Source organism: Dermatophagoides farinae, chromosome 3, assembly GCF_024713945.1.
Source record: "Dermatophagoides farinae isolate YC_2012a chromosome 3, ASM2471394v1, whole genome shotgun sequence".
Taxonomy (NCBI): domain Eukaryota; kingdom Metazoa; phylum Arthropoda; class Arachnida; order Sarcoptiformes; family Pyroglyphidae; genus Dermatophagoides; species Dermatophagoides farinae.
Genome location: NC_134679.1, coordinates 2,342,576 through 2,358,095, shown reverse-complemented (window position 1 = coordinate 2,358,095; position 15,520 = coordinate 2,342,576). Strand labels below are relative to the sequence as shown.

Below are 15,520 nucleotides of genomic sequence, written 5' to 3'. Positions count from 1 at the left end.
AAAATGAATAAATAAAAAATAATTTTCAAATTCGATTCATCTGTTATCATCCAAATGCCAAACATCTTTAACTTCGAATATTGTTGGACCACTACCAAATAGGAAACCGATAACACCCATAGACATAGAAACATAAACAAAACAATATATGACAAGAATGTAGGGCATTTAACGTCATTAATGATGAATGGCTTTCACTTTGATTTTGTTATTCATTTATCGGTTTGGTTTTTCATTTTTTTTTCTGTATAAATAGATATATGGTGTTGAAAATGAGCTAAATATCGTCTCTATTTTTGTTGTCGGAGTTAGATTTTTTTTTGGTTGAATTACTTTCTTAAAATGAAAGAAACAACGATGATGATTATGGTAGAAGAGAGAAAAAAAAGACAAGGACGGTCGTCGGTTTTTTTTTATTCTCACCATAATATTATCATTTTGGATTCGGTTCATTTGCATATAATAATATTCGATAAAAAAAAGAGAAAAACTAACTGGCTTTCATTTGGGCGCTTTACTTGTTCTATTCTGTTTCATGTGAAAGAATGTTGAACAAGAAAAATTTTTTTCCGACATTCTATGGGTCTAAACGTTGATTTTTTCCAAAACACACAATAGATCCTATAGGGATTCCAAACAGGGAACTATAACAAGGTCCAAAGAAATATCCATAGTCTCTGGAGAGAAATTGTTTTCATTTTGGATATTATTGTAAGACAATTGTAGGCGATGAGATTGCAATTTTGATGTAAAAGAATGAAAGAGAGAGAGAGAAAAAAAAAGTCGAAATAAAATTGATGAAAACAAGTCAATCAATTATAACATTTGGAAACAATTTGCTTGTGCCAATTGTTTGTTGATTCGCAAAAAGAGAGAAAACAAAAACAACAACAACAACCAGAACAATCCTATAAACAAATGGGCAAAATAAAAATAATCGAAACAAACATGGTGAGAAATTTATCATTTTGCACCAAATGAAATAGAATACAACTAATTTTGCCACTCGACAAATTATAAAGAATCCCCTCAAAATATAATATTCGTTTCTGTTCGTAATTGATACAAATTAAATAATAACAGAGAAAAAAAGAAACCAATACGAATAAAGAGAATATAAAAAGAATGTGGATGTAGATAATTCGCTCTTTTTTTTCACTCAGTTTTTCAACGAAATAGAACTAAACTATCTTGAAGACAAACTCTCTTCATAATCATATTATTGCTGACATAAGCAAAAAAAAAGAAAAAAAAATTCAGTTTACAATCCAAGAATTCATCGGAGAAATCGACTATAGGAAAACCAGTCGACAAGAAACAATCATTCAATGCCGGTCCCAAAAGTGATGAGAAAAAAAATCTTGTTTTCTTGAATTCGGAATGTTCAGACTGATGAATGAATGGAAGAAAAAACACTTCATCAGATATTCATTGGAACCATGAAAAAAAAACAATTAAAATTCTAATCAATTCATATATGAATGTGTACGGTTGGATGTTTCATTTTAGTTGTGAATTCCTCAACTAGAATCGAAAAAAAAAAAAATTCTTTGACATTGACAATAGTAGATATGAGTTGAAATGAGATGCAAAATGGTGTTTTTAGATTTTTCTGATTTTAGCACCATTGTAAGCACTAATTATAATGATTACATTCTTCGTGTCTTTCGTTTTGTTCTATTTTATCTTTTAGATAGATTCGTGTTGGATGTAATTAATTTAATTAGCATAATACCACCATAATCATCAGCAAATGCAGTAGTAGCAGAAACAATAATAATACACAAGATGATGATGACAAACCAATAGAATTATCGTTGTATGTTTGTTTTTTAATCAAACTATTTTTTGATTGTTATTGATGACAATGATGGTTCAACAATAATCGAAAGGCCATTGTCTTTGGATAAAACAATTGTGTTAATTTATAACACTTTCACCTACCATGTATGACCATCGTTGCACTATGGCTACTACTTCCAGCACCATTTGATGCAACACATGTATAGTTTCCTATATATATATATATTAAAAGAAAAAAGTCAATAAATAATATTATCAATCATCATATCACTCATCAGCTTACCTCTATGATCCGGTTGTACAGATTCAAATGCCAATGTAACCGAATAATCAGTAACATGTATAATATTCGTATGAGGCAATGATCCAATGGTTAATTTTTTTCCATCTTTATACCATTCAACCTGAATTATTATTATCATCATAATCAACGATAATAATAAAAAAAAATGAAAAAAAATCAATTATTATCAATGGTGATAATGATCAATATTAGAAGAAAAAATGAGAACGGAGAATAAAAATAGAAAAAGAGTTAACATACTTTGATCGGTGGATCACCTTTAACGACCGTACAAAGTAAATTATAACGCTGAGATTGATGTAATGACTGTGGAAATTTGAATGGTTCGATCACAGGACGAACTATATTACAGAGAAAAAAAAACAAATCAATGATTGGAAATTCGCGAAAAAAAAGTAATGAATAGAACAAAAAAAAGAGCGACAAAGAAAAGAGAAAAAAAATGATAATCAATTATTAGTTTCACGTATACATCCTGTGTGTATGAAAATGAAAATATAATGAACAAAGAAAAAAAAAAGAAGAAAGTAAAGTAAAAAGCATGTTATTTTATCCAGTCGAGATTCAGAATATTTGTTGTTGTGTGAAAAGAAACAAAAAACGTTCAAATTCTCATTATTTTATCTACACTAGACATCTATCTATCTCTATTCAATACATATACTAGGCTAGTAGTAGTACAACAAATATTTCTATTCAATTCAATTTCTAGTTCCTTGAGGCCAGATCATATCACACTCACACACATTGTTCCACGATCAATTCCTTTCAGTGCGTGAAAAAGAGAATAAAAAGACAGTCAACGAATAATAAAAATTAATAATAGAAAAACATTGAATACAATAATCTATATATTCAGTGATTTTTCTCACTCACTTTTTAGGATTTTTGTAAATATGAAAAAAAAGTTATCAGTAATTTACATCATCATCATCATTATTATTATTATTCATTGAAAATAAAAAAAAACACCTGAAAGATTTTATATATTAAACACATGATGAACAAAACAACAGAAAAACAAGCCATAGAAAAAAAAGTTTGTTTCCAGAGAAATTTGTTTAATTTTTTTTTCCCAGAATCAAAAATATTCCATCATCATTATCATTGTTGCTGTTATTTTTTTTTCTAGAACCCAAAAAATTTTTCCCAGCCAGCAACCAGTCAGGCAAAACTTCAAATGAAAATAAAATGAAATAATGATGATAATGATTATAATAATAATAAGTTAGACAAGGAGAGAGAGAAAAAAAAATAAAGGAAATGGCAATCACTTAAAACACAAGTTTTTTCACTTAATTAATTTTCTTTTTATTTTCAATGTACTGAAAACAAAAAACAAATAGAACATTCTTTCACTACAACTATGACTATCGAGCATGGGATGAATGTATAGAATATTCTATATGCATATTATATATGGTTGGTATATTGAATGGAAGCAAAAATAAAACCTTGGAACCATACGTTTTTTTCGTATTGAACGTGTGTGTGTGTGTGTGTGTGTGGTGATTGCGTGTTCATTCACTCAATTCATTCATTTATTCATTCATCAACCCATTTATGCATTTATTCATTCATTTATTTAGTAGTTTTACATCTTCTTGCTGATAGCAAAAATGAAAATGGTTACATTGGTGAATTTGTTGAAACGGAACGATGAATATATATATGCTATAAGGCCTCAATTAAATTATGGTAATGAGTCGATTTATATAAAAGCAAGAGAAAATAAACTAAACGACCGATAGAAACAAATTTGACGAACCATTAGAGATGTGATCATCATCATCATCATTATCAATGAAAATTGTTTGGTTTAAATGATGAAGAAAAAAATAATATTTCTTGTACGAATAAAAAAAAACAACAACAACAACAACCAAAAACAACAACATTCTGATTCTTCGAACCGTATGGAAATAAATTACGAAATAATAATAATAACGCCCATTCTGTACTATATTATAGTAAAGAAAGAAAAAGATTTAGATTTTGGACTAGCTATGAAACAAAGAAAAAAAACCAAGTATACAAAATATAATGTGAATGTGAATCATTTCATTTACACCGAATGACACATATGTAACATAAATATAAAGATGAATTAGCATAAATATATAGATTCTACATGATAGAATTCTTCATGATGGCGGTAAATCTTAATATATATATATATCTAAAACATGAAATATTAAAACACATAGAATCGGAAAACAAATAAACACACAACAATTACAACAAGCAATCCAAACGGAAGAATATAATCGGTAATTTGATGCCCATAAACAACAACAACGACGACGACAACAGAAGAAAATCAACGAAGCAAACAAACAAACGAAAAAAAAAAGAAAATATAAACAACACAAACACAAGCAGACATGATATTTAAGCAATTAAATGCGCATAAATATCCCAAATGTTTTAACATGAAGAATAATTTTTTTTGTACGATGAAATCATCGAGCCAAAACCAAGTAATAATAATAAAAACTGTGAATCAAGAATTTTTGCTTCTCAAATGACTTGCTGTTGTTGTTGTTGTTGTTGTTATTGCTGCCGCTGTGAATCGTATTTCTGTTGATTTGTATTTTATTTATTTTTTCTTTCAAACAATTTGTTTGGGTGGCGATTTCATTTTTTTTTTTGTTTTTTTATTTGTGGTCATATAATAATCAGAATCAGAATCAGGACATTATTGCCAAAAAAAACAAGTCAAATTCTGCAAAACAATAAACAAAAATTAGCAAATTAAAATGATTTTCAGAAGTAAAGCCAATGTTTTTTTTTCACCGAAAAAAACAATTATACACACAACATATCTCTCTGTGTAGTGGTGGTGTATATATGAATGTATTAGAAATCATTATGTTTGTGATAGATGTTGGAATGGATGAGGGTGAATGAGAAATATTTCCACATCATAATGATGATGATAATAAATGGATTCTATAATATGTATCAATAATAATAGGATAGATTAGATAAATTATAAATGAAAATGTAAAGAATTTTTCATTGGAAAAAATATGATCGATACAATCTATTGATCCAACCAACGGAATAGCATAACGTTTTTGATCGTTTAAAAGATGATGATAAATTTTTTTTACAAACATCGAAATAGAGTTCTGTGCTCCATAACAACAACAATAATAATTTTTCTTTTTCAAGAGATGATCCTGTGCTCCATAACAACAACAATAATAATTTTTCTTTTTCAAGAATTCAAGAATTTCGGCGGAAAAAAAATTTCAATATTTAAAGCGAATAAAATTTGATGATGATATTCCTTTCTATTTGAAGTAAAGAATTTAAATTTTTTTTTCTCCTTCTCCCATCACCATCATCGATATAACCCAGATAGATATAACAACAAAAAATTGATGCCAAACGATAACGAGCATAATAATAATTCAAATGATAAACGGAATAATTCAATGATGAAGAGAATTTTATTTTAAAGTATATACAGAAAAAAAATATAGACCAAAAATCTTATCTACACAACTATTGACTGGAATTTGAAAGCTACAAGATATCGAGTTCAGTTTTGTGATGTTTGTTTATCTTTTCTCTATTTCTACTTCTTGGTCGTAATATTGTATATATATATAGAGAATGAAATGAATTCATTCATCATCATCTGACAGTGAAAAGAAGAAACATGAACATTTTGTTCATTCCAAGAATTATTGAAAGAATAATGAATAAATTCTTATCATTATCATTATTATAATCATCTAAAACAACAACAACAACAAAAGTAAAAGAAAAGCCAAAAAAATAGAAAGAAATTAGAGAATTTGAAATGAAAATTATTTTCAATTAAACCAATATATATTTCTTCATAATTCCAAAACAAAATCAAGATTCATTTTCTTTTCTTTTCTTTTTCTCATTAACTCATAAAGATTTGATTCGAATATTTTTTGTTTTATATTTTCCATCTCATCTGATTTATCAAAAGAAACGAAATATTAATGAGAGAAATCTACTATAGCAGTAGTAGTAAAAAAAGAATGAGTAGATGATGAGATTCATAGATTTGAGAAAAGATAAAAAAAAGAGAAATGATAAGTATATAGTAAATAGTCATCATTAAATAGCATTAGAAATTATCTTGTCTTGGATTTCTTTTTTTTTCTCTTCATTTTCATTATTTCGTTTTGTTTTGTTATGCCCATCGGTATTTGAAGCACAAAGCACACACAGCGGGGACTATGATCCAAAAAAAAAATTATCATTCAAATGTTTGTATGAATCTTTCTTTCTTTCTCTTCAGGGGCCTATATATATTTTTTTACCCCATATTAGATGTTTATTGAGGCCCAACAATCTCTTGAATAGAAAAAAAACAAAAGTCATACACACACACACACACACACACACACATAGAAAATTAATAATCGACAATCCAAAAGAATTCCTGGATCGCCAAAGAAAAATTCCAAAGGCAAAAAAAAACTATTTAGTTTTTCATTGTGGTTATTTTTTCATAATAGTAATTCAGAGGGTTTGTCATGATGATGATAGTGATGATTCTTGTTTAATAATATCCAACAATATCTTGTACCATGGAATAGACCAAAGATCAAAAAATCAACAATAACAACAACAACAACAACAACAACCAGAAGTGAATATTTTGTTGTATTTTCTTTTTTTTTGTTTGTTTTTCATTACAAAACCACCACCCCCATATTCTTCGATCGATTTTTTTTCACATTCAAGTCTCATGTTATAACTGGATCATAATTATGACTATTAATAATAATGGTCGCCAAACACACACACACACACACACACACACATAAAAACACATGGGGAGAGAATGAAAGTAAGAAAAAACACTATTAATAATTCTTCATCGTCTTCTTTTGGTTTGTTTTTGTTGTTGTTGTTCTTGTCGTTTTTTTTTTGGTAAGGGGGGAGGGTTTCATTTCATTCCATTTTTTCTCTCTATTCTCGTGTTCATCATCAATTTTAGGCAGTAATAATTGTAGTTTGCTTCTATCATATATTGTCCATTCACTATGTGTGTGTGTGTGTGTGCATGTGAATTCATTCATCTAAAATGAACGTATTGTGTATAATATATTGATAATGTATCGACTATCAATATCCTGACATACATACATTGAGATAGACAGAATGAAAGAAATAAAGTGGCACAGAATCCATAGAGATTGGATATGAAATATAAAAAAAAGGGAAGAAAAATTCAAGCTGAAAAATAGTCAAAATTTTATGTATACCGCAACTACATATTCAATTTCGACCACCAACTAATCGACTAACCAACCTAAATAGAATCTACACACATACACACACCGACAAATCATATAAATACGATTTGGTTTTAATCATAATTAATAAACGACCAAACAATGATGATGATGGTGATGATGACTCGACAACGAATATAAAACATATCAAAAAAAAGAGAGAAAGACAAAACAAAATGAATAAACCACAAAAAAAAACAAAAATGAACGATATGGGAGAGAGAGAGAGAGAGAGAGAGAAATCATTAAAATGATTGAGCAATATATGAATCCATTGTTTTATATGGTTTATATATATAAGACAAAGCTATTGACATTCACATTTTCATTTTGTTTTAGTCGGTTCCGACACACACACACACACACAAAAACATGGCTATATTATCATCATTTCATCGTATAATTCAGATGGACATCATAAGTTCCACAAAAACATGCCAATGAACCGACAATAAACGATAACAACGTATATATCAATAGTAGACTACTACTAGTAGCGCTTTTTTTTACGTTTACCATTATCATCATCATCATCATCATATGAGCGAATCAACGACCAACTAAATGGCTCATACCAATTGAATGAATGAATGATCCAATATATTACATTATTATTCTGATAATTTTTTTTTTCACTCTCAAAATCTACTTTAATAATATGTATATAGTAGTAGTAATAATAATAATAATGATAATATAAACGGAAATAACATCGATCAATTTAATATAAATCATTCGACAACAACATCAACAACATAACAACACAACAATGACATAACAATGTATAATATATATCGTAGCTATCGTAGCTATGATGATATAATGAAATTAGAAAAATTCATTTATTCAAAAGAACCAAAAAAAAAAAAAAAAAAAAATTCATCAACAAAATTCAGAACGGGTTTTAGCCACTCTTTAGCTTTCCTTTGTACAATTATTATTAATCGAATATTTTTCGGCCATATATATATAATAATAATAATGATGATAGCAATAATTCACAGAATGTTTTTATATATGTAAAACATGAAGAAAACAAAAAATGATGACCAGTTTTACTATAGTCAAAATGAGTGTATGTGGGTGAGTAATAATAATAATAAAAATGAAATAATTTCCAAGGCAATCGAAAAAAAAGAAGCTGTAATAATAATAGCCATCATCATCATCGATAGATATCGGTTGATATTGATGAAAATCGACATTTGGTAATTTTAGATATTCAAAATCATCAAGCTTGATAAAGAGAGAGAGAGAGAGAGAGAGAGAGAGATGAAAAAAACACTCAATTTGTTCATATGTGATGTTCAGTGATAATTAGAAATTGGACACTCAATGTAGAAATGATATGGGCCACCACCATCACCATCACCATCATAATCATCATCAATATAAACATCTAGTTAGTAGATAGTTTCTTTGATGATTCTGTTGTTATATATGATACTCGAACAATACTCATCAACAATGAGAAAAAAAAATTCTTGTATGATTATATGATCAATAAAAAAAAAATAAAATGTGAATGAAGTAGCAAGTCAACATATTTGTTTAGTAAGTTTCATCAAAAAAAAAAATGGAGAAAAAATTCTATATGACACAATTGGTGAATTGAGTGCTTCATCAAAGTCATAATCAATTGATTGGTTTTATTTTTTTCTTGTTGTATCTGTTTTAGGTTGCTTGCTTTATAGCTCACATCAGTATGTATATACAAGATGTATACAACTATTTGGGTTTCAATGAGAATGAAAAAAAATATACGAAAAATAGGAGGAGATGAAAGTGGTTCAATCAGACAAATCAATCGTCGGTCCAAGTGCACACACACAGACTAATAGTGTATAACCATTAATTTCGTTTTTTTTTTACTTCTTTTTTCAATCTTGTGGAAGGCATGAAGAATTCAAGAGAGAAAAAAACAAACGAAGACGAACCTACACACACACACTTTAACAAATGGTTTATTGATTATTGATGTGTTTGCAGATTCTTTTTTTTCTATCTGTTTTATTATTGGACTTTTTTTTGGTTTTCATTTTAATTTTCTGTTCTTTCAAGATTATCATTCACACACATACACACACACAAAAACACAGTGACGATGTGTCAATTAAAATTGTCCCATTTTTTTCGCGACTTTTGCGGTCGTTTTTATCGTCAATTAGAAACAAAAAAAAAATAAATGAATGAAACATGAAAAAAAGAATTCAAAAAAAAGAAGAAAGCGAAATGATTCATTTCATCCATCTCTATTTGGTGATTATGATGATTTTGATGGAGAGAAAAAAAAAGAAGCCACCATTCACCATCGCTTTTTTCAAATCGATCGATAATAATAAACCAAAATCGAAGAATAGCAATATATCCCCCCTCTTTGAACGAAAAAAAAAATTCTAGAATATGGAAAATCGACCCGTAACGAAAAGAATGCGAGAGAAATAAAAAAACCGAACCAAAACAGAAAAAAAATCGAACAAAACGAATTTATCGAGAATGGTGGCGTCAAAAAAAAAAATAAAAATTTGCTTATCGGAATAACCAAGAAAAAAAAATACTGAAGAATGTGTGCTATTAATAATTTGACAAAACTCATACACTCAATACACAAATGATAATGATAATAGTTTTTTTTTCTTCTTCATACTACTGTCTATACTTTTTTTCCGATTTTTTTTTCTCGCTCAATTCACATTCTTTTCCGATTTTTGTCGTAGTTGTCGTCGTCGTCGTCGTCGTTGATAATTTCATCATAAACTTAGAGCCCACACACACACATTGACGTTAATATGTTTTTTTTCTGGTAACCCAATAACTCAAAATGGAAACGAAAGAAAAAAAAATGAAAATTCGATAAGAAATCAATTGAAAGAACTTAAAATCATTTTTTTTTTTTTTTGCTAAAATTCTATCTCTAAAAAAATAATGATGATGATGACAAAGTTCACAATTTGACAACACAATTTTGATGGTTGATTTTTCATTTCTGACAAACTTTTTTTTTATCATTCTTTCATACTTTTGGATATATCAATCTAATATTTGTTGTTTGGCTCTTGATGTATAGAATTTGTTTTTCTGAACAACAACAACAACAACAAGCAGATCAGAAACTAAATATATGAAGGGAATTTGATTAAAAAACAATTCACTTGTGGGAATAGTGTTGAGTCTTTTGAGTGCAAATATCATTTTTTTTCGGACAAACTTAAAGACAAAAAAAAATAGAAATGACTGAATGAATGAATACCGATGATGAGATATATGATGATGATGATAAAATTCTGTTATGTCCAAATTGGAAATGAAAACTTAATGCAAAGGCACAAAAAAAAATTCGTTTGAAATATTAAACAATTCTAATAATAATAATTGATTCTATTCTGATGAATTCAGAATTTCTATCAACAACAACAAAAAAAATGATGATGATGATGATGTGAAGATTGAATAGTTGGATTTATCCAATAAGAGTTAGTATGTATTTATGTATGTTCATTCAAGCAAATAATTCATTTTCCAACAACAATAACAAAATTTTTCTCAACAACACATGGACCAAATTGTCTTTTTTTTTGGGTATGCATGAATGCTCACTTTTGTTATCATCACCATCATCATCATCGAAATCTATCAAAAATACATTCAATGCATACAATGACAATATAGTAAATTGATTGATATTCACCTGGTGAATAAAAATGTTTTGTATTGAAAAAAAAAAAAATAAAATACACATTTTCATCATGCTTGATTGCAAGGATCAAATTAATTTCATATATATTCATCAAAATCATCATATGTCAATAAATTCGATGGGCAATTGTAGATGAAAAGAATGAATTCCGTAATAATATTCCGTAAATCTAATTACCAAAGATTCAATCGCATTTCCAAATAAACATTCAGTATAACCTAAATAGGAAATTTTTTTCGGTCATGTTTGTTTGTTTGTTTGTTTGTCGATTTCAAAGTTGACTTCAAATGGTTTGGTTGAATGAATGAATGAGTGTTTATTTAACTGTAAATATAAAATGAGAATAGAATATTTTCTCGGCGGCTAGAAAAGAAAATTTATCGGATAAGTAATGGGAAATATTCTCGTTTTTTTTGTTGAAAACAAATTCAGCCTTGAACTATTACTTTGGATGGAAAATGAGAAAAAAAACATGATTGGCTCTGGCTATAGGACCCTTAAGGTTTTCTTTTTCTCATCATCATACGTGTTTATTTATTATTTATTCTGCGATGAAAGAATTCAAGAAAAAAAAATTTTTTTTTTTTGTCAGTAATCGATGATCAACAACATTGTGGTCGCGCGGTCGTTGATGGAAATTTCCGAAAAAAAAACATCACTAAAATATTAAAATGAAATAATGAAACCGATATAGATTCTAGAGATGTGGAATTTTTTTTTATTTGGTAGCCAACTAGGAACTATATTGAATATATCATTTGGATGATGAAAATGATTCTCCACATACATACATATAAAATGTATCGATTTACATCGATAAACGATTTATATTTTCAACAGTTGAAAACTATATCACAAATGAAAATGTGCAAAAAAAAATTACCGGATGATATAATGATGATGATGATGATGATGATATTGGCTCAAATGACTATTATCTTTTCTTTCATTCATTGTCGATGATAATCATCTTCATCGAATGAGCTATTCATTTCGGTTTCTCATTTTCGAATTTTTCATGTTTGTTCTTTTTTTTATATATATATATTGGTTTTCATTTTCTTTTTGAAATTCTATAATATTCTCGATAAACCAGAAAAAAAATCAACAACATCAACAAAAGCTGGTGATTTCAAAGTTTGATTCTCTCATTTTAAGTTTTTCATAAACAAACTTTGAATCGAATGATTTGAAATTCGACAATTCTGAGCACGTCGTCATCGTTTTTTTTTTTTTTTGGTTGTAGGGGATAGACAAACAAATGTTTGTCATCAAGCTTTTATATTCTAAATTTTTGTTTTCAAGTTTTTGGCAAACATTTTCATTTCATTTTTATATATCCATTCATTCATTCATTCATTAAGGTTGGATTATCATGGTAAATGAAACAAGTTACTGATGATGAAGAAAAATAGCAAACACATTAAATGGAAACAAAACTTAATACAATTTTCCTTACACACACACTCTCATACATACATCGATTTGACTGGAAAAATTATCATCTGATATGAATAAATATTAAAAACAGATGAATAATATTATTATGAAATAAAACAACAACATACCAAATACTTTGAGTGAGAATGAAGTTTTGGCACTTGAACGAATATCATCTTTATTACGAGCTATACATGTATAAATTCCTTCATCGGTAACACGTTCAAGCTCATTAACGGTAAGGGTGCCATTTGTGAACACTTTTTGTCGGTGATTATATGGAAGACGTACAGAATCTAAAATTAAAAAAAAAATGAAAATTATTTTCTTATTAAGAAAACAAGCATGATCAAACCTCGTTCCCAAACAATCGAATCGATTGGATATCCACCAACTGGACATGTAATTGAAATACTTTCACCTGCAACTGAGGTCATGTTTGGCATACGTCTTATAGTTGGCCGTCCATATACATTAATACGAGCTGTATGTTGTATGGTTGCAACATCATTCATTGCTTGGCAAGTATATAGGCCACCATCTGACAGGAAAGAAAAAAAAAAGACGATGAAATAACAATGTGAAAATTTTATAAATAAAAAAAAATAACTCCAAAATTCAGTTGACATGAAAACAAACAAACCTTCGGGTAGTATGGATGATATGTTGACATAGCTGACCAATAACGAATCTCTTGTTACATAATCACCAATTCGATATCTAGCCAGATGATCGGGTATCGGTAACTTGTCATAGACATGCCATAAAACTTGTGGTATCGGATTTCCTGATGCAATACACTATTTTAGAACAATAGATAAAATGCAAAATAAAAAGATTATTAGAATTACTATATACTATATATGATGATGATACAGTGTTAATGTAAAATTATCGCCATCGCCAACAACAACAACAACGACAAGTGAACAGTGAAAAAATAGACATAATCAGCAGAAAAAAAAATTAATGTCAGTGAAAATGGATCACTAGTAAACATAAACATTTGATGATGATGATGACTGAGTAATAATTTTCATTAGATTTTCTACATATACATACATATCATATCATCAGTCAAAATAGTGGATGCAAATCCGAGAAAAAAAACAAGCAAAATAGAATAGGAAAAAAAATTGATGATAATAATAATGACAAAAGATGAGAAAAAAAAATCCAATGTATCGAACGCAGAAAAAAATGTGAAAAAAAATCAATCATCAGATCGAATTGAATGGCTGATTTATTATTATCATCATTCACAGATACTGAGGGGACTGACACATGGATATTTTGGATGCACAAAAAATTTCTATATTTTTTTTCCCATCCATATAGCAACATTTCCGTTGTTGTTGTTTCGGTTCATTCGGACGGATCGCATTTGATTTAAGCCCGAGGAATTTGGTTAGAATGAAAAAAAAATGAATTTTTCTTTTCTTTTTCACATCCATTTTCACATATCCGACCCGAAAAAAAATGATCATTTGCATTTCGAAGATCATAAATACAATGGATGAACAATAACAGCACAAGGTCATCATATATATAGTGAACACAAAACCAAAAAAAAAACGAAGTGAAGAAAAATTGCCATCAAAAATCAATCAACAATCGTATGTGGCGGCAAAAAAAAATCGATCCAAGGAAAAAAAAGAGCAAAATAATAAAATTGAAAAATTTTCACGCTAATATTGCCGCAAATATCAGAATTGAATAATGAGCAACAAATGATAAAATCGATATTTTGCCGCATGATGCTTCTGATATATCAATTCGAATGAGAAAAAAATCGCGATTTTAATGGAAAGGTCATTATTATTATTATTATCAGAATCATATTTTTTTTTGCTTCACAATATGACTGCATACAATGCTTGAAGCAAAATAATGTAAGAAAAATGAGATTCTGCTGGTATATAATGGTATTTTGTTTACAAAATTGAATTTCAAAATGAAATTATTATTTTTTTTTCTGTGAAAAATGATGACAAAAAAATAGGTGATAATAACTGGCAAAGTTTTCCGCTAGAATAGCCCGTAAGCAATGATGTGATCAATATCATGTGATGTTTTACCAGTAAATTTCATTTCATTTTTTTTTTTTTGATGATAACAAGGTTTACCATCTTAAAATTCACATTTTCTCTATAGATTCTATGATGAAAACACCATAATATAAGTATATAAAACATTCTGTAATATATGTTTTATAAATGAATTTGGAATTAATAACAAGAATCTTAGATTCACAAACACAATATTTTCAATGTATTCTCTTTTTTTTTTTTTTTGGTTCAACCTCTATAATCAATCAATCAATCAATTGATCAACTTTCTCATACTTTTTTTCCCGGATTCTCTGATTTGATGACAGGCTAAAACAACCAGAAAAAAACACTAGAAAAAAATGACTTCCACAGAATCTGTAAAGTAAACCTGATAAAAAGGAAAAAAACGAAGAAAGAGAAGAAAAAGGAAAAAAACCAATCAATCTAATTTCATCTACATCCTTATTATTATTACTATTGAGGATATGGATCTTTTTTTCGGCAGAAATCGAAAATATTGCCAATGTTGATTCATTCAATCATTCAATTCGATACTACTATTGCTTGATTAAACAAGATTTTTTCTTTTCTCTCTCTCTCTCTCTCTCTCTCTCTCTCTCTCTTGGGATGTTTATCATCATTGTCGTTGTAGATGTTGTCGTTTGGGATTGTCATCGGTGTGTGTGTACAAGTTTTTGTTCAATCTATAAATTTTGTTTTTTTTTCATATATTAGCTAATGAAATATTGGACAAAAAAAAACTTACCTTCAATGATAATGGTTGACCTGGTTGTAACGTTTGTTCGGAAAATACCGATAATAATTGTGGTGCATTATCTAGAAAAGAAATTGACAAAATAAAAAAGGTTAGATTTTAAATATATTTTTTTCCCCACAAAAAAAATATCGATCAATCAATGAATCGAAAAAGTAA

At 28.2% G+C, this 15,520-nt stretch overlaps 1 protein-coding gene across 2 annotated transcripts in view; it reads right to left on the bottom strand.

The window, feature by feature from the left end:
* Nucleotides 1-15,520, bottom strand: part of LOC124498260 (cell adhesion molecule Dscam1) — a 64,961-nt gene that overhangs the window by 10,518 nt on the left and 38,923 nt on the right. For both annotated transcript variants that reach the window (XR_012832100.1, XM_075729076.1), the window contains exons 10-16: nucleotides 15,353-15,423; nucleotides 13,179-13,335; nucleotides 12,891-13,076; nucleotides 12,664-12,831; nucleotides 2,348-2,448; nucleotides 2,087-2,207; nucleotides 1,945-2,013 (exon numbers count right to left, since the gene is read on the bottom strand). Coding sequence is in view for 1 of the 2 variants with exons in the window: in XM_075729076.1 (XP_075585191.1) it covers nucleotides 1,945-2,013; nucleotides 2,087-2,207; nucleotides 2,348-2,448; nucleotides 12,664-12,831; nucleotides 12,891-13,076; nucleotides 13,179-13,335; nucleotides 15,353-15,423 (873 nt within the window). In the remaining variant the exon portion in view is untranslated. The remainder of the gene's footprint in view (nucleotides 1-1,944; nucleotides 2,014-2,086; nucleotides 2,208-2,347; nucleotides 2,449-12,663; nucleotides 12,832-12,890; nucleotides 13,077-13,178; nucleotides 13,336-15,352; nucleotides 15,424-15,520) is intronic.